Genomic DNA, 26180 nt, shown 5'->3' with positions numbered 1-26180 from the left:
AACAAAAATTACATAGTCATGAATAGCTTGTTGTATAATTTGTTACATTTTCATAAACATTTTTTGTCAAAACATCTTTTGTCTGCTATTATATTTACAGTTCAAATATACAATTAAATTCATTAAATAAAATTTTTTTATATTCTTGAAACCTTTAATTTGCTTCATTATTATATACAATTAAATTTGATTCTGATTTCTATGGAGGAGATATAAGGAACTGTTAAAAAAAACTTGGTTTACTTTAGAACATCAAATTCCATTATAAGTATTGTGGCTCGGATTAAAACATATGTATTATAAAGATCTTGGGCAAACACAGATAGGGAGGCCGATCTGTAAAAGCATAAAACTTAAAAGAAACATAAGATGTAATGTAATACAAGTATTTTTTAATGATCACCTTATTTTAGTTACTGTTATTTTAATAACATTGCTACCCTCAAAAACCACTAAATTCAGTGTACCATACTTAGATAATTCAGTGCATCTTTTATATTAGAAACAAGCTTAAACTTAAGCATTGTGAAATTTTTTAAATAGTTTTTTACAAAATTATTTATATTTTAATAATTAAAATTGTTTATATTAATTAAATTTTAATTAGTTAGTTTGACATATTACTGAACATTATGTAAATTAAGTCTTTATTTTAAGAAAACAAATTGATTATTTTAATTTGTATTTTGTTAATTTACCTTCAACTAATATTTATGCTTTATATAATGATGAAAATCCTTGAACATTTTTGAATTATGTTTTTGCAAGAGAATAATGCTTTACATTTAGTATGCTGAATAACACTATTATGTGTAAGATCCGATTTTCATAGTTTTAATTGTAATAGTACTATACTGTTTGGATCGTTGTCATTATAGTCACTTTTCTGCCATTCTGATTGACACAGTGATTGATGGCATGTGATGTATTTTTAACACTGGGAAACTGATGCTTCTTCAGTGGGATAGAGCACAGGCACCAAGTCTCACGGGCCCATTTTGCATGACTAAGGCAAACGAACTTGAGGCAATACTTGCAGTGGTATTTTGTCTTTATGTCTTGCCTGCACAAGTAGCATCTTTTCTTGGTCTCCTCTGGGAGTTGATTAACTGTTACAACCTGAAAAGTTTTATCAGTAATCTCTTGCCTTCTGTGCCTAATCTCTGAAGGAAAGTTTGTTATCAGAGATCGCATGTTCCCAGCCGTCAATAATGCTAGTAGTTCTCTCAAATAGATTTGTGAAACCATTGTAGTAGTGATGTTGTTTGCACTAAATATGATTAGTAAATTAATACCAGTCGCATTCATTAATCCAAACAGTATCACTGTCAGCCACTGCCTTGTATTTCTTGCTACATCATGCAAAAAACAGAGTTCATATAAAGTATCAACTCCACCCTTCGTGGAATTGTAGGAAGTTACCATTTCTAGTTTGTATTATTCTTCTGTAGACTCATCAATCGCATCATCATCAAAATGCATACTGAAGGCCACAATGACTTCTTCCCTTTTTTTGGCACATAGGAGCAGGGTCACATATTCTTGGTTACAAAATGCACTTGAATTTATTGTGCGTTGTTTAGTATTCACAAATTTTGGAGGAAGCTCTTTTATTTTTCTGAACAGTTCATACCATAGTAAGCCTGTGCTGTTCCTGTAATTTGTTTATCGGTGGGAAAGACGTGAAATAATTTCACAAGTGATATTTCTACCACTACCAGATATTGGTCTTGAAACCACATTAAAGGGGGTTTTCTCGTGCCTGAAAGGTTCCTGGGGTTGTTTTTTCCAACATATGATTCTCATTGTCATATGTATAGAGTTTTTGATTCAACAAACGCAAACAGTTTGAGCCCACATTTGTTTAGTTTTAATGGCATATATTGCCAAAATGAACACTGTCCCTTGAAAGCCAAAAGCATTTCATCTAGTGTCATATACTTACTTACCATGTAAATCCTTCTGCAATTTCTGTAAATATTTTAAACACTTGACGAATAGGGGCAAATTTATCAAACTGTCATCTTTTTGTCTGTTATCGGTATTGTCAAAACGAAGGTGTCCGAGCCTAAACAAAAATTTTTCTCATAATGTTGTTAGCCAATACTTCTCAATGCACCATTACGGTCCCATAACTCTTGTGTATTTAGGTGGTCATTTTTCAAAAAACCTGCTAAATAAAGTAAGCAAAAAAGAACTTTAATTTCTATTAAGTCTGTTAGTTTACATTTCTCAAGTAAATTTAGGCCTGCATTATCTATGTACACATTCATATTTACAACAATATTCAACAATTCATCATCAAAAACAAGGCTCATCATTCAGTAGGAAATCTAGCAGGTTTTGCATATGCTTTTATCCCTGGCAAAGGGATTACAATGTTAGATTGGACGGGTTCTTACATTTGCCTGCAAGGGCAATGTAGTTTCCTTCTTGTAGTCTGATCTTTCCCAATGTAATTTGGCACTCTTGGTTGAGTTTGTAGTGGTTATCTTGTTCCATCTCATTTTCATTGTTTTCATCTTCTTGTTTCGTCACCGTGTTTTCCAAAAAGACTTATAAATTGTCTTCTTCTTCCTGATCAGACTCATCAAAATTCTCTTCCAAATCACTATCACTAAAACTCACCTAAAAGCATTCTTATCCGTTCATGATCTTGTTCACTGCCATTTTTATTTGAAAAGCAATAATCCAGAAAATATATAACAAAATTCATTAACAATTATCATCCTTTCAACCCCACAAATGTACAAAACAAAAAAATATTCACAAAATTAGAAACTTACAGTGACACAATTTGACATGGCTAATTCTAGTTTATACTGAATAATTTATTAATTTTATTTAATGTAATCAAGCATTTATAATTATCTTATCAATTGATCTTACAATAAGATAATTATAGTAACTGCCCAATCAGTTGTATAAGAATGATACTTCTTGAGCAAACTCTATTTCAGTGTATTTTCAGCTGAATGTCAAAAAACATATAAATTACATATTACCCTGTGTAAAATTATTAGAAAATTGAATACGTGTTATTTCTCTGGTATAAATTAGTATCTATCATTATTTAAATAATTTATATTGTGTGTAAGTGGTGTAGAGGGTAAAACAAAATGTTGACAGTACATGATATTACATACCGATAATTATTCTTCTTATAAATATAGCAATCCTCTGTTAAACAGCAGAAGTTAATTCTCTGTTAAACAGCAGATTTCGTGTTTGTTTCCTTGTTAACTAGGCTTGTTGTAATAGGTTGGATTAAAGTTGAATTTTTAGTTAAGTGTATGATCCGGGTAATATTGTACCTAAGACAGAAATCTACTGATTTCAGGTGCTGTTGGAAGCATATTTTACTGTATATCAAGTTATTTTGTTATTATTACATTATATCAAATTATATAATACTATAAAATACTTTAGTATTGAGTATGTTAGTGTAGATTACCTAAGTTAAAAGAAATTTAGTAGTTTTTTGATGATTAAAACTTATTTTTACCAAAGATTTCTGTCCTGGTGAAGACAAAAATCTTGTATGTAGCAGAATTGTGTTAGAATTATCGTTATGGAATTTTGGAATGAAATTTGCACCATCTGAAAATGCATGTCCTACAGTTTTAAATACCAGCCGCCAGATTGCAATACTAGCGCTCAAACTTACGCTAATCTTAGTCGTAAATAACACGGAGTCAATGTGGCGTTTGTGATCTACAATTTAGCAAGACATAGTCCGCAGTAAAGGTTCAGTAGACGTTTCAGGATTGATCCACAATTGGCTAAGAACATTCATCGCTGGTATAAACAATTTGAAGAATTGGGGTGTTTATGCGCACGCACTTCAAAGGAGAATGTACAAAGAATCCAAAAGCTTGTTAGCGAAGCCAAAAAAAGTTCACTTCTCGCGCTGGCCGAGAACTTGCATTCTGTTATGAGTGTTTGCAGTGTATTGAGACACCTAACGGGCCATAAGTTTGCATTTCAGGTCATAGCTCATGTAAATCACAAAAGAAAATGTAAAGATTTTTGTGATACGCTCTTAATTGATATGGAAGACGATAGGTTCTTACCGTAGTTAATTTTTAGTGATGAAGCAACATTTCAATTAAACGGTAAAGTTTCACCTCACAGTATTTGCATATGGGGCTTGACAATCTGCAAGAGATTGTACAGCAGGAGCAAGATTCACCAAAAGAAAGTTTTTTCTGCGGTTTTGTTTACAAAAATTTATGGCACTTTCTTTTTTGAAGAAAACACAATAACAATAAATTCTTGTCTGAAATGTTGCTGGACTGGCTTTTTCCACAACTAAATGAAAACTTTGAAGAATTCATTTATACCAAGATTAGACCCCACACATCGGCACAATCAAATTCGTCGATTTCTAGATGAAACATTGCCTCAATCCTGGATAGAATGTACTGAAGCCCAAGACAGGGCACTACTCTCTTGACCCCCCAAGATCTCTAGACATTACTTTGTCACTTTTTGTTGTGCGGATATGTGAAACAAAATATTTATGTTCCACTATAGCCTTCTGATTTGGATGAGCTGAAAACCAGGGTAACAGCTCCAGTAACTTGTAACAGAAGACTGTCTGCAACGTAGAGGAAAAATTCAGCTATTTCTTGATGTTATGTGTGCAGCAGATGGAGGACATTTAAAATATTTTTAACTTTGTATGTGAAATTTTAACCTTTTTTGAATACTATTTAATCTATTTTATGACAAATATAAAATAATGTGTTTTCACCACCGATCTTTTGTCTTACTCCAGATTTCCCACAAAACTACTAAAAGTACAGTTCTGTGACCTATTTTTTTCTTCAATTTCTCAGTTCAGATTTATTACAAAACGTCTAAATTCACTCTTTAATTTGGGTCCCAGAATTAAAGTTTGGCTTAATTTTACCAAAGGCGCAGAAATGAGGAAGGACGAAATCTTTCGCCAGCCGACACTGACACGAAGCGTTTCCGAATCTATGTTTATATTAACTTTCTTCTTTATTATTATTAGTAGAATGTTCTGAAATTTTGTTATATTCTTGTGAATCATATTTGACTCTTGTAATTCTTCAACTTCATAGATTCTACCACAAATAGACTCAATCATACTTTCCTTCTGTAATGGCACTTTGATTTTACACATAATTTTTTTTAGTCTCTTTGTTTTTGTATTCAAAAGGAATTTTAATACTGTAAAGTGTCCTGATAAAATTATTTTAGGTTGAATCTTACCAATAATCCTCTCGTCTGGATTACTACGTTTTCATGATTAACCGAAAAATGAAAGTTAAAAAAGAATTTTAATATTTCCCGCGATTTTAGTTGAGTTCAGTGAATGACGTTTTTAATATATTTGATACTTCTTATCATACTGGAAGTTTTGTGAAAAGATTAAATAAAATTAACAAAAGGATTAGATTTATCCATCTCACTGTAAATAAACAGTTGCGATTTGTGGATTTAAAACCAGTTCTTAAAGATAATAAAATAAATTTTTATATGTACAAAAAATATATATAGTATTGTAAAAATGCTACGCAAAATAATGCCATCTTTTAATAGCATTCTTGATCTAGAAACTTATCTCAGAGAAATTAATTTTAATTAAGATTCAACGTTGTTTAATTGCTTTATTAGAAAGACGACAGAAAAGAATGGACAAAATATTTAATAAATACATAAAACAATCTTAACATTGAGAAACAGGGTTATAGAAACTATGAACAAAAATATAATTCATTTTTCTCCGTAAACAAGAATATATGAAACACTTTTAAAACTCAATTTTAATGTTATCGTGGTTACTAAATTGGTATCCACTCTCGAATGGGAAAATTAAATTAAATGAACGGGAAATTTACTTTATAAATATGTATACTTAAATAAACTTCATTGATGAACATTGATATCTAACAACTTTTATGTAAATTTGTTTTCTAATTTCTATGTAATTAAGTTTTTTGAATTTTATATCTAATAAAAATCTTTTTTTGAAAGTTTTCAATTCTAATATAACATTAAATTGTTATTCCCTTCCTCAAATCTGTTCATTTGCGGGAATTTCTTTAACTATTTTAAATCTTTCTTTAGCTAAGTTGGAGGTTTCAGTGGTTTAGATGTTTTTATTTTAAATTAATATTTTTTCTGGGATTTTATTTTCATGATTTTTATTGGTATTCGAATAAAATAATGCGTCAAAGACACTCATCCATTCATGCCGGTCTTGAACCGTGATACAGAGCATAGTATCACGAAGAAGATCAAGCAATAGGAAAATTATAATTATGGTGAACATGTGTGACACACCTTAAGATGACTGTAGCCGTTGGCATGGGACGTATTTTGTTAGCCTGTCGATTATTCCAATTCATTTAGCCGTACAAGTCCGTATCATTCATTGTAATAGAAAGAAGATAAACCGTGTGATAAAGATATGATTATTGGTGAAAAGTAGTGGAATATGTATAAAAAAAAAAAAAACAATTTGTACCCGCTTGTGGTGTGTTCAATTAGCTATGCTAGCGGATAGGTGGACTGATTAATGCGTCCTTATTGGTTGTTGCTTTCTCTTAACGCTAGCGCTATCTGAGGTGTAAACCGGTTACCTTGTCAACCACTTCCTCTACGTTGCCATTTTAATCAGTCTGCTGTCGCAGCTGGCGTTGTAAAGGTGTTATTGTTGTGTGTTGTGATGTGATTTTTTTTTCGTATTCATGACAATACTAAATACGTAAGTTAGGTTTCGAAACGTGTGTATTAGAACAATGGGTTCTAAAGTAGAATACGTCGATTCCTCTCATATGTATGCCACAAACTATGTTAGAAATTCTAAAGCGATCGGTGTTCTGTGGGGTATATTTACCATCTGCTATGCGATAATAGGAGTGGTAGCTTTCGTTACTCCTGAATGGATGGGTGATACACAAGTTTCTGAGAATCCAGCTAGATTTGGTCTTTGGAGTAGTTGTTTTTTTGGTAGCTCCGTAGGAGTCGCCGAGGACTGTCAGGGCCGTCTGAATGACTTAGGGACGATTCCTACCGTCGCATCTAAAGTTGCTACTGTATTCGCTGGTCTGTCTGTTTTAATCGCGCTTCTTACCATTGTTGTTATGCTTTTGTTTTTCTTCTTTGCTTCCACTACTGTGTTCCACGTGTGCGGTTGGATGCAGGTTATTTCAGGTAAATATAACAAATTTTTCATTTATTAATTTTACAAAAGGATAGTTTACTGTACAGGTGATAACAGTGATTGGCGAATTGTAAGAATCTTTCTATATTTACGAGCATGTGATGGTTTAGTACCTTTATCTTATGCTTACGTGCAATATGTTGTGATCATTGTAGCTTTTGCAAAAAAATTAAACAATAATTTTTTTTAATATTTCAGTACGTAATTATGATTTTTATTGGTAACACGTTTATAGATTAATAAATATTGGCTGTCCTTCTGTTCAATCTAGGTTATAAATTAGCCTACTGGCTATTCTAAACGTGTATCTTGTCACGTTTACGCTATAGTAAGCCCATAATAGTTTGGTCTGACTGATTTATTTGTATCAGACGGATCTCACATCAGAAAATTGGTAGATTTGATAAGAAAGCTACCTATTGTAATGGGAACCGTGATTCCACTTCTGGAAAATTTCGATATATCATCGCGTATCACATCCTCCAGACCCCAAAACCACCATCAGTTCAAAAGTTTATATATATATTTCACTTTCTTGTGGACACGATAACTGTCGTAATTTTGCACCAACCACTTTCAAACTTATACATAAAATATAACAACCCAACATATCGGTCGAGTTCGTTAATGGACAAAATCGGACCATGGGGGTGGAAATGGAGGGGCTTTTTCAAAAAAATATAATATCACTATAACTTTCTTATTAAGTAAAATATCGAATTCGTTTAAAGTTCCTACTATTCTTGGGATAAGGACCTGAAACTTCTAAGTAAAGGTTTTTTTGATATCACCAACCATTGGCCTAGCGGGTGGAAAAAATGGGATTTCAAAGACAAAAAAAATTATACCTCCCTTAATAAGCACAGAATCGAATCGGTTTAACGCGATCGTTAGTCCTCTATATATTATATAAAACCTTTGTCTGTAACAATTTTTGATATGACCAACCCTTATGGCAAGGGATGACCAAAATGTTGCTGGAATTGTAAGAAGACGGGGGTTTTTGTATGCTAAACATGTGAAACTTTTTTCACATGCAACTATTATCGTATTGAGTAATTTGAAATTTTTCTTAAATTTAAGGTGAAAATCTTTCTCATCGCCTACTTAACACCGGTGAAATCTACCTCCGCCTTACGACGTGCCGAAAGGGATTTTTTAAATTTATTTTTTCTTAAGAACATTTTTTTACAATAACTTATAAAAGAAAATTAATTGAGGAGATAGAGCCTACCTTCAGAAGTATCTTTTCGTTTTATATGATTGTGTTACCGTAACAGATCTATTTTATAACTTGAAAAAAATAAATGTTATATATTTAACAGTATCTTTGTGTAAAACCCATATTTAGTAGCGTTTTTTTTTCATAACTTTTACATTATAATAATTATTCTTTAGGTTTCACGATCCTTTCACCAGAATAAAGATGTTACATAACCTTTTTCTTGTATGTGTTTTTTTATTGTATATGAATTGTTTTATGGTATTAATTTTTAAACTTAATTGATTAAAAAGCTTATCCTTCCTTTCTCTTTTGACATTTTACTTTATGAACTATATTTTTTGTACCTGTAATTTTCTTGATGGTTACTTTCACTTTACACAGTGTACTGTTTCGTATTATTTTTTTTTCATGATTGCAAAATATTAACAAGGAAACTATTTTGTTATATCGATGATATATAATATATGTGATATAACTTTAGTATAATAGTGATGCAGTAATAGTGATTCTATCATGGCATTTAGATTTTATTTAATGTTGTATGACCTTTGTAATGATATTTAAACATTCGCTAACGTATCGTAATTTTAAACACGTTGGAGGCCGTGCGGTGTGGTGTAGAAATATTAAATCGTTCCTAAAGTTTTCTTACTAAGTTGAAGACTTATTGCGTTATTTCACAACCTTAATATATTATTTTACAACAAAAAGTAGTAAGTAATTTATTACGTTCTGCTATCTCTCCCAGTCCTATTTGTGATTGTAAAGATTCTGAAACATCAAAGATACAACACACCGTTTAGAATTGCTTTTTCTAATAGTAACGATGTTCATTAAATAGGCATTGTCTGAACAGTTAAAGTCTCTTACAGAATTGAATATCATCTGCATTTCAGTGGATTAAGTATTCTATTATGTAACAGTATTAAGTTCAGTGAAGAAAGGAATGGAAAACCACCTCATGCTTCATTTTACCTAGTAAACTTAAAGTAGGATGATTCTTGTAAATCCCCGAAAACAGTTACGTCATATATTTTCAGAGTAATGATTTTGCTCATCTATACTACAGTATTATTTGTTTGCTTGGCATTTCTCCCGCCACCCCCTATTCGGTCGCCCTAAGGCATAAAATCGAATGTCTGTGCCACAAACGGCTACTGAGCCACGAAAAAGTTTAGCGACCAGTGTCCTAAATAGCTCAAAAAGCTTACTTAACAGCGTGAGCGGACTAAGCACGGTGCCATACATCACCGGCTTACGTGTCCCAAACGTTCACTAGTCATATATTTACTAAAATGGGTAGGCGCACCCCGTCAACTATTCAAAATATATATGACATCCATAAATAAAAATTTCCTTCGTCTAGACAGCAATTCGCTGCTACGCCTAGGTCGCTGAATGCCAGCAAGTAACTTTCCACCATATTAAAGCGCTTGAAGCTTTAATTGGCTGGTGGTCAGCCATATATCTCTAGGTTAGCTTCAAACATCAGTGCGGTAGGAGTCTTTCCCTTGTAAACTATAGATGTCGGTTGAACATAGTAACCGCATCAAGGAACTCCCACACGGTCCGACAATGCGGCTCTCGCCACATTGACTCGCCGCTGTACTACAGTATGACAAAATAGCTTTTCTTACTTAATCTACCTTAGATTTTTCCATGCAGGCGCCGCTGTGAACGTATTATTTCTGAAATAGGTAGTGCATATAATTCATTGCTTACAAAAGTTTATTTTTTTACTATTTCCTTTAGTCATCCGTATGACTTCAAAGGCTGCAGAACACCGGAGGTAATAGAATAAAGGTATCATCTATAGTACTGAATATTATCTACATTTTACCCAGGTTGGGATTCTGATATGTAAAAGAATATTCGGCTGTAAAAAAATGTGAATTTTTTTGTTTCCTAGTAAGGATATTATTGGATGGTTGTTGTATTGGATGTACATTATGTCCTTTTGGATCATTCCAGGTAGTCCTGTTTTGGGAAGACATTATGAAAACCAGTGACTAATATTTTGATCTACCTTGTTGATATTCTTTACTTGATAAATATAGGTGATTTACACTTATTAATCAGAAAATGATGAATTGCATTATGTACATTAGTACAATAGTATTTAGTACACTAGTGTATTAATACACTAGTATTTTACCTATTATTATAATAATCAGATATTGTATACTCTTGGAGCGAACTGAAATTGACCATTACCCCATAAATGTTTGATCAGTGACTAGAGAAGTCAGACTGGAGAAGAGTTGACATCATTTGGAGTTTTTAATAGTAAATAGCGGAAGCGTTATTTTGGTTTGGTCAAATAAATTTTATTCGAGTTTCGGTTGATTTTTGCATTATCAAACGCTAAAAACTCATTTTTCAATCATTGAAAAAAATTTTGAAAAACCTATAATTTAGCATCAGTCTTTTGTTAATATATGTAATAAGTAAGTAAATATTTGTGAAAGCCTGTTTGTCTAAATGTTTTTAAATATATTACTAATTAACGCCTTGTGAGTTTTTAATAAAACTTCAGCTTTTGTTCTCACTCACACATATTTTATTTAGCATTTAAAATATACTCCAAAAGTGAAGGAATTTTGATCAAACACTACTGCTTGTCGAATGTTTAAAAAAGCGGGAACGAGTTATCCAATTATAAAAATTATATGAAAACAATTTAAATAAATATTTTAAACTTGCTTTATATTAATTATTAAATTACCATAGAAATTTTAAAAGCTTTCATTGAAATTTGTATATAAGAGGGTCGGTTGATAAATTTTGCACACTAACGTGCTACACGAAGGCAAAAGGTACTATCGAGTTGGGCGTGGTCGCACATGATAGCTAAAATCCATCTCTACAAACTTGCGATAATGCGTTGAAATCCGTTTACCGGTTTGTTTTTGGTAGCAGTTAAAATGGAGTTGAGTACGGCCAATATCTCAACACGGTTAAAACAGCGCGCAGTGATCGAATTTTTAACAGCAGAAAAAGTGAATTCTACAAATATTTTTCATCGTTTAAAAGCGGTTTACGGTTGTGAGACTGTTGACAGGAGTACTGTGAATAGGTGGTTATTGAAATTTTGCGAATCTGAAGCTGGTAAAGCGACAATTGAGGACGCACTTTACAGCGGACGATCAGTTTCTTTGACTGACGAGAAACATCGAAAGGAGGTGGACGATTTACTTTGATTCACCGGTCAGGTGAATCATCCAGAAACGCATCGCTATTCAGTTAGATATGATGGCATATCTAAAGATCGAGTAGGTCATATTATCGAGCAGTTGGGTTACCGTAAAATCTGTGCACGATGGGTACCGCGCAAACTCTCTGATGGCTCTCCGCTAGCTGAAGTTTGACCCCACTCCGCATCCGCCAAACTCGCCGGATTTGGCTCCGTGCGACTTCCACTTCTTCCCTCATCTCAAGAGGGGTCTTAAAGGTAATCATTACACCACCGACAATGAGGTAAGGAAGCTGTGGCGAGACGAGACGACCAAATTGACAGGACGTTTACGTTGACATAATTTTATAACATATGATGACCAACTATTATGTTTTAAGTAAATATTACGATTTTTTATGATTTACACGTGAAGTTATAATTACTATTACAAATAGGACGAGTATGAGAGTCCCTGAAGATGGAATTTAATTCCGAAACCGCTTGAACGCTTCGAATTCAATTGTTGGTAGGCGGGTTTTTTTTTTATATTAACTTTAATTATGAACTTATACCAACGGGCCATGCCTAATAAAATTATTATAAGTACATTTTTTAGTTAAAAATACCCTTACGTATTACTATTATCTGTTATCATTAGTTCAAAAAAGGGCTATAAGTTATGATGGAACTTCATACAGTTTACTTATTGGCTAGCTTTTCGCTTCCCTGAGCCAATAATGATTTTGGGATAAAATTTCTAAATAGCTGCTGTATAAGTTATTTTTTACTTTTTTAACAACGATTTCTTGGACCTAAGATAGTTCCTGTGCCGTTGTTTCATGTTTTTAAATATCATTATTTTATTAATATTGTTTTATCATCGTATTGCTGTATTTATTACACGAAAATATTTTTTTTCATCTGATCAGCAATCGAAGAATTAATCATTTATTTCAAATGGAATTGTTATTACGTTTTACCGGCTTCAGATGTTATACATTTCTTTTGTACACAGCTACCTGACTTTCATTAGTAATGGCCGCCCATATGCCAATCACTGAAAATTACAGTTGTAGTATAATATTAAAGACCTTATTTCTACTATACAACGCGATCGATTTTGATAACTTTTTAATAAATGTTATGCCTTAACATACTTTAGAAAATTATTTATCATTTTTTATTAATATCTGATAATAAAATCGATAATAATTTTCCGGGAGTACAGTATTCATCTGATATTTTATTTCACTTCTTGAAACCAACTGAAATAAGACGAAAATTCTCTGAAGCAATAATTCTTCAGATTTTCAAATTTATACCTATAACATTAACAGGTAATTACAAATTTCAATTTTTATTAATATTATTGTGATTCTTTCAACTAAGGGTGACCACTGAAAGACTGAATGATATAAAACAAAATAACTTTTACAAACACATGTTTCTTTTTAAATTTTATTTTATTTGGAAATATAATTATTAATAAGTTTTTTCAGTATTATATGTGAAAAAAAATCCCTCAAATGATCACCACTTTCCTGCTCACAAATACAGGCTATTTTCATAGCATTTTCTTTAATTATCCACAAGGTTTCAAGTCCTAAAAGTCGAATTTCGGCTCGAATATTCTTGTTAAGTTTTTAAGATTTATTTAAGTACTGAACACCGTTCATCCAAGTAGCCCCCACAAAAAGAAGCCTGGTACCGTCAAATCAGATGAATGCGGAGGCCAAACAAATTCAACATTTTTTAAAATTATTTGTTCACTGAAAATTTCTCGCAGGATGTCCATCATCGTCCTGGTAGTATGCGCAGTAGCTCCGTCCTGTTGGCGTAGCTTCGACCATTGGCGTAAAAGGTTTCAAGCATTATCCTATAAATGGCCCGTAAGCTGACATTCGTTATTTTCAAAAAAAAAAAAAAAAATTGGGCCGATAACTCTTTCAGCCGTAACACCGCACCAAACAGTGCATTTATAATAATGAAAATGATGCTGATATAATATTCCTTGGAATTCACTGCACATCTATGAACGCCCATCTGCAGTTTTGTTTTTTAATATGCCCGTGTAAATGAAAATGGTCTCATCACTCATTATCAAATTGTCAAAAGGTTATCTCTGGTTAGTTGTTGAAATCGGCCAGCGTCCGCGGCACGAGTGGTAGCGTCTCGGGCTTTCATCCGGAGGTTCCCGGTTTGAATCCTGGTCAGGCATGGAATTTTTCACACGCTACAAAAATTGTCATGCATCTCATCCTCTGAAGCAATACCGGTTTTACTGTAAAACAATGCGAAAAGAAAATTTCATCCACTAAAATTGTAATCCTTTGATGAAGACTCTACTTTTAGAAAGCTTGAATAAGGTGTTATGATCTCTCATCAGTTTTTGTTATTATACTGGATTGTTTTTCTAGTTAATTTTACAGTTTTGCTTACCCTAGATAGCGATTTTATTTTTGTACAACACAGTAGAGGATTAGTAACACTACGTTTTGTTGTATCTCTGTTTAATACATTGTTAAAAGATAAATTAAAATGCTATTCGACATCAGATCTGAGAGCAAAATATATTTTGTATGGTAGTTGAAATTCTGTTATAATTGTAATAGAGTGGCTAAGAAATGATTCTTTTATTCTATCACCGTGTTTTTAAATATTAAGTCTTACTCGTTTAAAATTATCAATATGTTCTTTTTTTCTGGTAACTGATTTTACCCATTTTGAGATTAATTTAATCATTTAGTTTGACTTTAATGAAAATAATTTTTTACAAATTGGTTTGAATCTGAATGTAGTAGAACAAATAGTTTAATCGTAATTTACTTAAATTTAAAATTGTAGTTCCGATCTTTTTCTTTTTAAATTAATTTATATTATATTATTTATATAATAATATAATTTATAATATATTATTATATATTCTAATATAATAGTAGTTTTAAATTTTAATTGGACTGAAAAAATTAGATCAGTAATCATACATCTACAATTTATGTTGTTTTTTTTTCCTTGTGTTCGTGTACCCTACTTTATTGATACGTAGACCCACTTGTGTTGTGCCGCATTCCTACATTATAACGGATCTGTGTAGAGTTCTCAACGTTGTTGCCGCACTTCGTTGTATTGGCCTTGCATTGCTTGTAATTTAGATACCTGTTATACAAGTAAATAGGCATCGTCCCACATTCAGTTTTATAAATGACAACGTTGTAGTGCTAATGTAGTATTTAATTAATTTTATTAATTAAAAAGACTTCTAATTTTAGTTAGTGAAGTACTGGGTTTATTTACCGATAAATAAAGAATAAATATTAATTATGGTTTTTATGAATAATATAAGTATTTAAATAATAAATAACATAAAAAATTAATTAAAAGCCAAAAAACCTAATGAAAACGTCATCATTATTTGTTGAATAATGGGGTGTTGAAATTGATTGGAAAGTAATTTTTCTATTTAAAAATCACACAGAGTATACATACTTTTAACAAAAATTCAATTTTCAACGTTAATTTGTGTGTGTGTGTGTGAGAGAGAGAGAGAGAGAGCGTGTGTAGTTTGTGTGCATTTAAATATAATTTCTGATTAATATGTGTCTATTGTATAATATTTTGTTGATACTTTTGTTTAAATGGAGAATAATTGAATTAACTGTTCTGAAAACAATATTCTTTACTTACACAAACCAGAATGTATTTGCTAGTAACAATGACCGATATAACTTCGGTTACGCTTGGACAATCTAAGTGACTCTTTGACTGATGTACTTATTAAGGAAGTTTTTAAACGTAAATTTTATCTAGATAAATCTATTATTAGCTATGCAGTAGGGTTTAAACTGAAAGAACGTTTTACAGGTCGTTTTTCGTTTAATATTATTCTGGATCGTAAAGAAAATATGTTATAGGAAGAAGTAGTTGTATGGTTCCCAGTAATAATTTGTTTTAAATAGATTGAATTTTAGTTCGGTATCTTATTATCAAAGCCAGGTAAACATTTTTCTATTTATCAAAGATTAAATAAATTATATTGAAGACAACATAATGTATTTTAACAAAACTCAACACGAGATTAGACTCCTTTCATATTTCTAGAAAGGTATTTTTCGACAAAGAAAATCTTTTTAAATATTTAGTAAAAGAAAACCGATTTGTTTATTTTTAGAAAGATCAAGTGTAAGTTTTACGTTGAACTATTGTAGCACCATTTCCGTGTTGTAATATTAGAAGTTGCCGATGTAGTCCGCATTCTGTAATTGAAAACTGCACGATTCATGGCAGTGAAATTAAAATGATGATGTGAGTTTTCTTTGTGTTTTTCATTTATCAGTAGCGGGCAGTCCGTTTAAAAGATATCGGTGATTGAATAGAAACATCTGTTTCACTTTTATTGTAAGTACTGGAGTGACATCATACTTCGTAGTTAATCTATTCTGTATAATAATAAAAAAGTGACTCAGTTTTCAGAGTGTACGCTATTTAGAATACATGCAATTAAAATTGTGTTTATAAATTGCAGATAATGCGTTTTATTTTTACATTATCATAACCTATTATAGTAGTTGTTTCATTTTGTACCCATTACCAAGTCGGCGTTTACAATTTTTATCGTTATTTGTTTTATTTCATTCAATATAAAACAATGTGTATGTTTAATTTTCATCGTTCATAATTTTTCATAGTAATTAAAATTATCTCAAGGTACTGAAAGTAAAATGTGACGCATTAAATAATAATAACAATCAAGTTTCAGGTTTTCGTCTGAAAGATTACTGGTTAGAATCCCAGCATTTTTCTTGCTGTAAAAAATTTGTTTCATATTCCCGTATAACCTAACCTTAATATGTGGTGAATTAATCATTTATAAAAAACAGATCGTAATAAATAAAAATTATCGTTATTTTTATTTTATCTACCATAAACTAAGCAAAATTAATTTTGCTATTACTACTCTTAATTTCACCTAAACATGTTACCCCCAATATATGAATGTTGTACCAGTTGAAAAACCTTCAGCAGACTCGCAATAAACTGATCTCGTTTATATTACGTATTATTATTATTATTATTTTTTTTTTTTACTTAATTGTACCGAAAATATTATTTTGTAACTAATAAAATTTTTTTGTTAAATTTAACGTGTTACCTAAACATATACAACCAATTAAAAAAAAGAAAAATTGGATGGATTTTCGTTTATGTGATGGCAGCAGTTTTTTTTATAGAAGTGTAGACCACATTACAACAGAGCATTCTGCAGCCGAAAAATCATCTCTCAAACGACGAAAATATAGGTTGACAGAGAACATAATAAAAATTTTCAGTTTATAGGATCACATGAATGATCTATAAACTAGTACATCAAAGATGCAAGGATGCGTGTTTACGTATTTTCAGTTCTTTGTACACACGCGGATATAGAGTAAAATATAGACCGTACAATTTTGAGAAAATGGGTTATGAATTGATTTCATTTTATCTTTAGAAACGTTTGTCGCTTTCCAACTGCTTTAAAATTTACCTGAGAGAAAGTGCTTGTAATTTACTGCTGGATTTGATTATTGAATTTTTATAGGCTATTTGTAGGTACATCCAAATAAATTGAAAAAATATGACTTGATTTAATATCTGAAAGTAATTATTATATATTAGCAGGAAAGATTGGCTTGGCTTTACATATTTTAATTTTAATAAAGTTTTTTATGTTTCCGCATCGGTCATTTTATCATTTAAAAAACTTTCTCTTACTATATTTTGTCAATTAAAATTTTCCCTTGGCTAAGAATATTGTGTGTTCTTTTAATTATTTTTACTTTCTGCCAAACTAATGTACGGTAGGTTATTTTATAATTTAATTTTTGAATATTTAATGTATTTATGTAAAAAATTCTTTTGAAGTAAAATTTTGTTTTCCTATTTTAAACTTAATTAATGAAAGATAACTTTATTTTAAAATGATTATGTTTAATTAAATGTATATTTAACGATATTATTTGGTGTATTTCATAAGAAAGCTACCTATAGTAATGGGTATCATGATTCGACTTTACGGAAAATTTCGACATATCTTCGCGTTTCATATCCCCCAGACCCCAAAACCACCGTCAGTTCAAAAGTTTATATATACATTTATATATATAATATATTTATTTCACTTTCTTCTAGATAAGATTTTTTTTTTGTCTTCAGTCATTTGACTGGTTTGATGCAGCTCTCCAAGATTCCCTATCTAGTGCTAGTCGTTTCATTTCAGTATACCCTCTACATCCTACATCCCTAACAATTTGTTTTACATATTCCAAACGTGGCCTGCCTACACAATTTTTTCCTTCTACCTGTCCTTACAATATTAAAGCGACTATTCCAGGATGCCTTAGTATATGGCCTATAAGTCTGTCTCTTCTTTTAACTATATTTTTCCAAATGCTTCTTTCTTCATGTATTTGCCGCAATACCTCTTCATTTGTCACTTTATCCACCCATCTGATTTTTAACATTCTCCTATAGCACCACATTTCTAACGTTGTTAACGTGTTGTTAAGTTTAACGTGTTAGATCTATCTCAGCCTTCCGGCGTGCCGAAAGGGATTTTTTATTTTTACGTTTCAGCGAAAATTTTCAAAAATAAAATCATACCTTTTTGTTATTCGAGTTTCAAACCTTTTTAATAATAAAATAATATTGGTTGACCTTCTTATTATTAACAGTGATTTAGTAAAGTCATATTCCTAAAACTGTTATAAAATAAACTATATACTGACTTTTTTTAGGTTTTTCTCATTGGATGACGATGAGACAATTTTTTAGAAATCTTTGCTCTTTTCCACCTTGTATGGGGACTTGAAAAATTACCTACCTTCTCAGCAGTTATTACTTCAGCTAGACATCCGTGCAAAATTTGAAGTACTTTGCGATTGTTTAAGGAAATTCATAAATAGTTTGTTCACACAAATCCTGTATTGGATTCTGGGAAAAAATAAATTTACCAAAATCTATCCTGATGGGTAGATTGTCTTTTTTTTACCATTTATCCCTTTTCTTTATCCTCGATCGCTTTTCTCCCTTATCTGTTTGATCGTGCTAGATCCTGCCAGAAGATGCCAGGAGGGCCTATGAAGATTTAATGTTATCTGGTAGCGGGACTTCCTGATCGACTCAGAGAAACCGGTTCCTGACTGGCAGCTGTGTTGTTTTAACGAATTACTTAAGTACTTATCAGAAAAAGCCGAGCCGCCTATTTTCCCCCATGAAATCGTATTTTACTGCCTTAGTTGGTTTAAAGGAAAACCCTGTAATATGTGTAAGCTTTCAGAAAATGTTGCAGCTGTCATGTCTTATTTGAAAGTTCTATCATTTTGGGTTAAGAAGCTATACGAATTAGCTCTTTTATTTTTTTAATTATACAGGAAAATCTCGAGACCTGTAACACACACTGAGTAAAACACGGTCATCATATATTATAGTAGTGTGTTCCTAACATTATTGCAAAAATAAACTTTTCAAATTTAGATATCTCTTTTTCTTTTTAGCCTCCAAAACCACTGTAAGATATTACTTCAGAGGATGATTGAGGATGATATGTATGAATGGGTATGAAGTGTAGTCTTGTCCTGAGAAGTTTGGTTAATTGACACCCAACCATAAAAGAACAGCGGTATCCACGGATCTAGTATTAAAATCCGTATAACACTACCTCGTTTTCGAAATCATCTGATTTGCGATGAAAAAAATTAGTTATTTTTATTAAAAGTTGGCATTTTAATTAATATTCTCTTTGAAATAAATAAAACGATTAGGATGGTGGCCATCCTAATTTTTCACTCCATTATAGCTTTTTCTTTAATTACAATTTTGTAGCGTGGGAAAAAGGCTTATTCTAATCGGACTAAACATTTATTAGTCCAAAATAACAGTGTGTTATCATGTTTATGTTTGAAAAGTTTGACATTATTAATTTTCTACGAGACATGGAAAATCTTGAAATGGCTGCCAAGTACGACCAAAAAAAATATTTCCTGATTTATGTTGTCCAGGAATCTTTTTATTGTAGTGGTGTTAGGGACATATTATCAAGATATTGGATTCTTTTTATTCACCTTTAATATTGGAGAAATATTCCTGCTAAATTTCGAACAGCATTATCGAAAAGTAAGACAGCTTAGATAGCGATTATCCTTGCCAAGAGTCAGGTTTCAGCTTTTTCATTATAGAACGGGTATTGAATAATTCAATGACACATAATATTACGTAATAAATTTAACGATAGATACTTCTTCCTTTAATTTCAATTATCATTCATTTCATAAGACTAATTATGAAATCTTTTGAATGAGTTGTTACTTTTATGGTAATCTGCAGTTTATGTTTAATTTTAATTATGTTGTATGTGTTATATACAAAACACATTAGTTGTTTGCTTAAGATGCCGTTTGATGTAACTTTGTTTTTAGTGTTCCGTTAATTCAGCATTAACATGTATTTTTTATATTTATCTGTAATTTTATTTGTTTTTTTTTTTTTGTTAATATAAAAATATTATTTTTCATTATTTAAAATTTTTTATGAAAAAGAGAGAGCTTTTGCTTTTCAAGGTTATTATTATCTATCTGGTTTAGCTGTGGTATTACTTGTATTTTTTTTAATCGGAGTTCACGAAAGTCGTTTTCTATTGGTTGGTAGGTCAAGGTTGCTATGTATCACTGACATGTAATAGCAGGTACTAAAAGACTCTATATACGCGTATACATTACACGGTAAAAAGAAGAGAAGGGAAAAATAAAAAGATTTCATTTGTGAGTTGTATCCATTTTATATGTTTTTGAACTTTACTAAACATTTCTTTTTTGTAATTAGTTATTGAAATAATATGTTATTAATCGTTATTCATTTTCAAAAAAAAAGAAAATTTCATTTACTTGTTCATTTTTATTAGTAATTTCTTTCCTTTATACTACAAGAAAACAGGTTTTAAAATTATAATTATTTCTACCAATTTTCTAATTTTATCTTTGAATTATTTTATCTGTTCGGAATGAGTTTTTAGTAGAAAGAAAAATTAATTTTGTTTAATATTAATGATCATTTAAAAATAAACTAGGTTGACTATTAATTAGCAAGCAATACAAAAATATATAATTGTTAATAAACTGTTAAGCAAATTGTATTCCAGTAGCAGAATATAGTTAATTAAAGAAATTAAAATTTTATTTTGCATCTACTGCTTTTGCTATTTCCTCCACACTGGGTACTTTTGCAGAGATATTTTTCACCAGAATGAGCTTTTTAAATAAAATTTTATTTAATTTTTCTTGTTTTTAATTTATTAATTTAATGTGTATTGCAAAAAGGTTTTCAAGAACATATACAAACATAATCATAAACATAATAACAAAAATCTAAAAACGGAAAATGTGTTTTAAAATAGAAAAAATATGAAAGTATTTTAAATCAATCACAAACTTAAATTTTTTACTCTTGAGAAAATGTTTATAAAAAAATCCAGCAAAGAAAATATAATTAACAAATAAAATTTTAACACGATAATACAGAATGATTCAGAAGGAAAGAGAAATTATTTAGGACCTATTTCTAGAACTTGAAATAAGGTAAAAGGTTCATACAAATATATATCGGAAAATGCTTTCTTATCGAAGTACGGCAAGCGAACAATTTGAGCAGGATTACAGTTCCCCCAGTGAAATGAATGTTCAGTCATGTATCCTCTCCTCCTTACTAACTGTAAATAAATAAACTAACTGTCTCTTCTTATTTATGTAAAATTATATAAATATGTTATAATTCAGTTGGCTTAATTCACCAGCTACTAGATCGTGGATGCCGGTGTTCTTTGGTGTTTTTTTTAAACTCCGGAACCACCGTTCGGTATTACTTCAGAGGATGCTATGAATGTTTTGTAGCGTGTGAAAAATGCCATCCCGGGCCGGGATTTGAACCCGGGACCTCTGGATGAAAGGCCGAGACGCTACCACCCGCGCCACGGAGGCCGGCTCTTTTTGGTTGGGTTTCAATTAACTACACGTCTTAAGAATGGTCGATCTGAAGCTGTACAAGACAACACTTCATTTACATTCATACATATCATCCTCGCTCATCCTCTTAGCCTTAAACAGAAAAAGAGAGTAGTTCACCAGCTGACATTTAGAGAGTTGCTATTAATTATTATATTGTTCAGTCTAAATTTAGTTCTCGTTATTTTAACATATACATTCAGTAACTTACATATATTCTTTAACAATGTAATATACAAATTAAATTAAATAGAGACATTAAAGGATCATATTTAAATATAAAGTGAACAATGTCTCTTTTATTATTACCTGAACCAGTGATTTATATATAGGATAATTACTCCTAACCAAGATTTAAACCACGTTGGAAATTATTTGAACATGCAATGACGTTATACTGAAATTTTTACTGAAAAAAGAGTAAACTTGATGGTTTATTATGTTTTTGACATGAAAAATCGAATAAAACCTTCAAAAAGAACTGTATCTTCCGTAGGTTTCATATTCTCTGATGTAAAACTGAAAAATTCAGTGACAAAAAATACGTTTCTTTAGGTTCCAAATAAATTAACTTTGTTAAATACGTAATAAATGAAAAAATGTTATTATAAAAACTTTTAGAGAATCTAATTCTGAGAAACTCGATGTAATAAACTGTATGAAAAACAAAATTTAACAGAAAAATATTATGAATTTGTAAAAATTAAAAACAAATCCCTTTCGGCACGGTAGAAAATGGAGATAGATTTCACCAGTGCTAAGTAGGGGATAAAAAAAAATTCCACCTTAAAGTTAAGAAAAAATTCAAATTTATTCAATACGACAATGGTTGATGTGAAAAAAGTTTCACGTGTTTAGCATACGACAAGCCTCTTCTTCTTACAATTCCAGCAACATTTGGCCATCCCTTGCCGTAAGGGTTGGTCATATCAAAGATTGTTTCAGACAAAAGTTTTAGGTAATGTTTAGAGTTTAGAGGACTAACAACCACTTTAAACTGATTCGATACTGTGCCTATTAAGGGAGGTATGATTTTTTTTCCGTTCAAAACCCCATTTTTCCACCCCCTGGGCCAATGGTTGGTGATATCAAAAGTCTTTACGTAGATAAGTTTTAGGCCCTTGTTCAAAAAAATAGTATGAACTTTAAATGAATTCGATATTTTACATAATAAGAAAGTTATAGCGATTTTTTTTCGAAAAAGACCCCCATTTTCACTCCCTTGGTCCGATTTTGACCATTAACGAATTCGACTGAGGTTTTGGATATTTATATTTTATGTATCAATTTGAAAATCATTTGCGCAAAATTACGGCAGTTATCGTGTCTATAAGAAAGTGAAATATATATGGTATATATAAAATTCTGAACTGACGGTGGTTTTGAGGTCGCGGATGGGAAACGCGAAGTTATATCAAATTTTTCCGGAGGACAAATCATGGTGCCCGTTACAATAGGTAGCTTTCTTATGAAATCAACCTAAAAACTAATATTTTTGTTACTTTTTATTACTAAATTACAAATATTTTTATTTGCTATTTGTTGTTACAGAATATTTATAAATTTCAGGTTATGTTTTTTATGCTTTAATTCCAAAAAATAAAATTCGATTTAATACTCTTTTATATAATTTTTCGGATGAATGGAAATTTCGAATTTCCGTAATTTATTGTTTATTTCCAGTAATAAACAGAGAAAAGATTAAAAAATTATTTTTGAAAACTTTTATATTAATACTGCAGCATAAATTTCAAACTGAAAATATTTTTGAATAGCAAATGATAATAAAAATTAACATTAATTGAACTATATATTTGATATGATGTGACTACATTATACTGGATCTAATATTTTCTGTATCACTAGGAGACAATAAACTTCATATGTACGGTCGACGTTGTAGCGAGGAATTGTGATGTTCACAACCGGTCATTCCATCTTATTGTATTATTTCAACAAGTGTTCGAATTACCAATGACTCACAGTTTTTTTTTAAATTTGTTATTTTTGAGAAGTTGGATGTTTTAATAATAGATTTCCATTGAATTCATAAATGAAACGTATAATAACCTAATCCTGTTCTGTTTTATTACGCTTCGTAGTCGTATAACTCATCATTATTTAGTTTCTAAGAAACGGAAAGACGTTTAGAAGTATTTTATTGATTCACATCATAGATCAATATTTCTGTCAGTTTTGTTTCGGTTTCACTCTAAAGGAGACTTCAATGTCGATCAATTTCAACTTTTTCTCTACGCAGTTGTGAGAAAATGTATAGAGTGCGTTAAAGTTTTTAGTTAAATGTATGAGTTTAAAAAAATTCAAGAAATCATTTCATAATTTAAATTTATTGCTTTTAGATTATTATCGATTAATTAATGGTATAAAGGTTAACTGATTAATGTATAGCAATTAATTAACTGTTAAAAATTCTGTGTTTTTTTTATTATATTCACTTATTTAGTTGCTTGTAAACTTAATTTTAAATGAATAACTTTAAACAAAACATATTCTTCATTAACTAAGATGTATTTAAATGTAGTTTCTGGTATAACTATTATTCTAGCACTCGCTGAGGTAAAAAAAGAAGAATTTTTTGAAGTATCAGATGAAAAGATGTTTTGTTTATGTTTTAAATACCTTTATGAACGTAATTTTTTTATATTTATAATTGGTTAAAAATGTTTAACCCACACACACAAATCCCTTCTCTCCCTCACTCACTCTCTCTCTTATATGTGTGTGTGTTAAACACACGCACTGAGTGTGTGTTCTATATTACACTGTGCATGTGACACAGTGTCTCATGAAGAGGTGTACGCTTTTGATTTAGTATCGCTCACTAATTCCTCCACTGATTCTATTGAAACTTTACAGAGCTTTTAACTAAGTTTCTAAAAATGTTCTTTAAAAATTTCAACCTTCTAGAATGTGTAGAAACAAAATGGCGGATTTCAAACAAAACCATTAATTTAAGATAAACCACATTATTTATATATTACAAAATAGCTGGTATAAATGATTTAAAACGGATGATAATTAGAACTAGATAATTAAAGACTGTTAGATAATTAGACATGGTTATGACTGATTATTAACTTATTTTAATCAATTTGAAGAGCTGTTCAACAATACATCATCTGTTTTTAATCATTTTTCCAGCTATTTTGTAATGAATTGATAATGTGGTTTATCTGAAATTGATTTTTTGTTTGAAAGCCGCCATTTTGTTTTTATAAATCCTAGAAGGTTGAAATTTGTACAGAACATTTTTATAACCTTAGTTGATAGTTTTGTAAAGTTCCCTGAGGAAATGGGCGAGTGATAATAAATCAATACCGTATACCTTTTCGTGGGATAATGTATATATATATATATATATATATATATATATATATATATATATATATATATATATATATATATATATATATATATATATATATAATTTTAACGTAGTACAGTAAATTACATAAATTAGTATTTTACCATATTTAGTAAAGTTTACAGTTACAAACTTACTCAGAGTGAGTTGCGCCCACTTTCCACTCTCATATTTATTACAGTTCCTTATGTGGTTATGTTTTATTAAAGAAATTTTCACAATTACGAATGCTGAAATTTTTTATGATTTTATTTTAAGTGTTTAATTTTCTGAGAATATAAATCCTTAGCAATCAAGTTTCTAACAAGTTTATTATAATACTTTCAAATTCTCATTCTCATTTTTTTCGAAGGGAAAGTATTAACAATTTCTATAATAAAGGGTTTCTATTTTTTTCAATATAAATTACTTTATATTTCTTACCAAATAATATTATTTTTAACAATTTTTTAACATCAATTTTTTTTTTTGTATAAGTAAAAATAAATGAAATTAATCAATTTAAATAACGTTAAAATAGTTTAATAATTAAATGCCGGTTACTTTTAAAAGGAATTTTATGTTTAAACAGCAATTCTTAATGATTTCTTCACTATATAAGTTTGACCCTTTTTTGTGGAAATATGTTAAAATCTTTTAACGTATGAATTAAATGGTAATTCAAATTTAGGATCCTTCTGGTTAGTACGCTGAGACACTACCACTTCGTCATGGAAGTCGGTAACTAGTACACGATTATTACTTTTTTCTCTTTCTAATTCAGGTTGTAATAGGTATTGTGGATTAGAAATTGTATTTTTTTAAATTTATTATGCAAATACAAATATTTTTTGCTGATGCAGCAGAAAATATTAAAATTAAAAAAACGTTTAGTTTTTATAATATCGGTGGTGATGCGTTAGGTAAACTTTTTGTGGTGATGAGTTGCCCGAAGAGTTAAGCTAATCTAACTGTAGTATACACAGCGGCTATATCTCTCCTGATGAGTTTGAAAAATTTTAACTTACTTTATATCTATGACAAAAAAATAATGAGGATGACTTTATTTCACTTCCTGATCTGTTTTTGTGTTTTAATGAGAGTAATTTAATTTTATTTTTGAAAATTTTCTCCAACAAACTGATAAAAACCATGGAAAAGTATCTTTCTTTTTTATTTATTTTTAC

The 26180-nt window shown here is 30.4% G+C and overlaps 1 protein-coding gene across 1 annotated transcript in view; it reads left to right on the top strand.

Moving 5' to 3' along the window:
• The first annotated feature begins 6644 nt into the window (after window positions 1–6644).
• The window catches only part of Tmhs (Tetraspan membrane protein in hair cell stereocilia), a 99251-nt gene continuing 79715 nt past the window's right edge, over window positions 6645–26180 (top strand). The window contains exon 1 of the mRNA XM_075360017.1: window positions 6645–7188. Within this exon, the coding sequence (XP_075216132.1) occupies window positions 6774–7188 (415 nt within the window). The 5' untranslated portion in view covers window positions 6645–6773. The remainder of the gene's footprint in view (window positions 7189–26180) is intronic.

The sequence above is a fragment of the Lycorma delicatula genome, chromosome 3 (assembly GCF_047948215.1).
Source record: "Lycorma delicatula isolate Av1 chromosome 3, ASM4794821v1, whole genome shotgun sequence".
In the NCBI taxonomy this organism is placed as follows: Eukaryota; Metazoa; Arthropoda; class Insecta; order Hemiptera; family Fulgoridae; genus Lycorma; species Lycorma delicatula.
The sequence above is the reverse complement of the archived record's forward strand: the minus strand, read 5'-3'. Positions and strand labels throughout refer to the sequence as shown.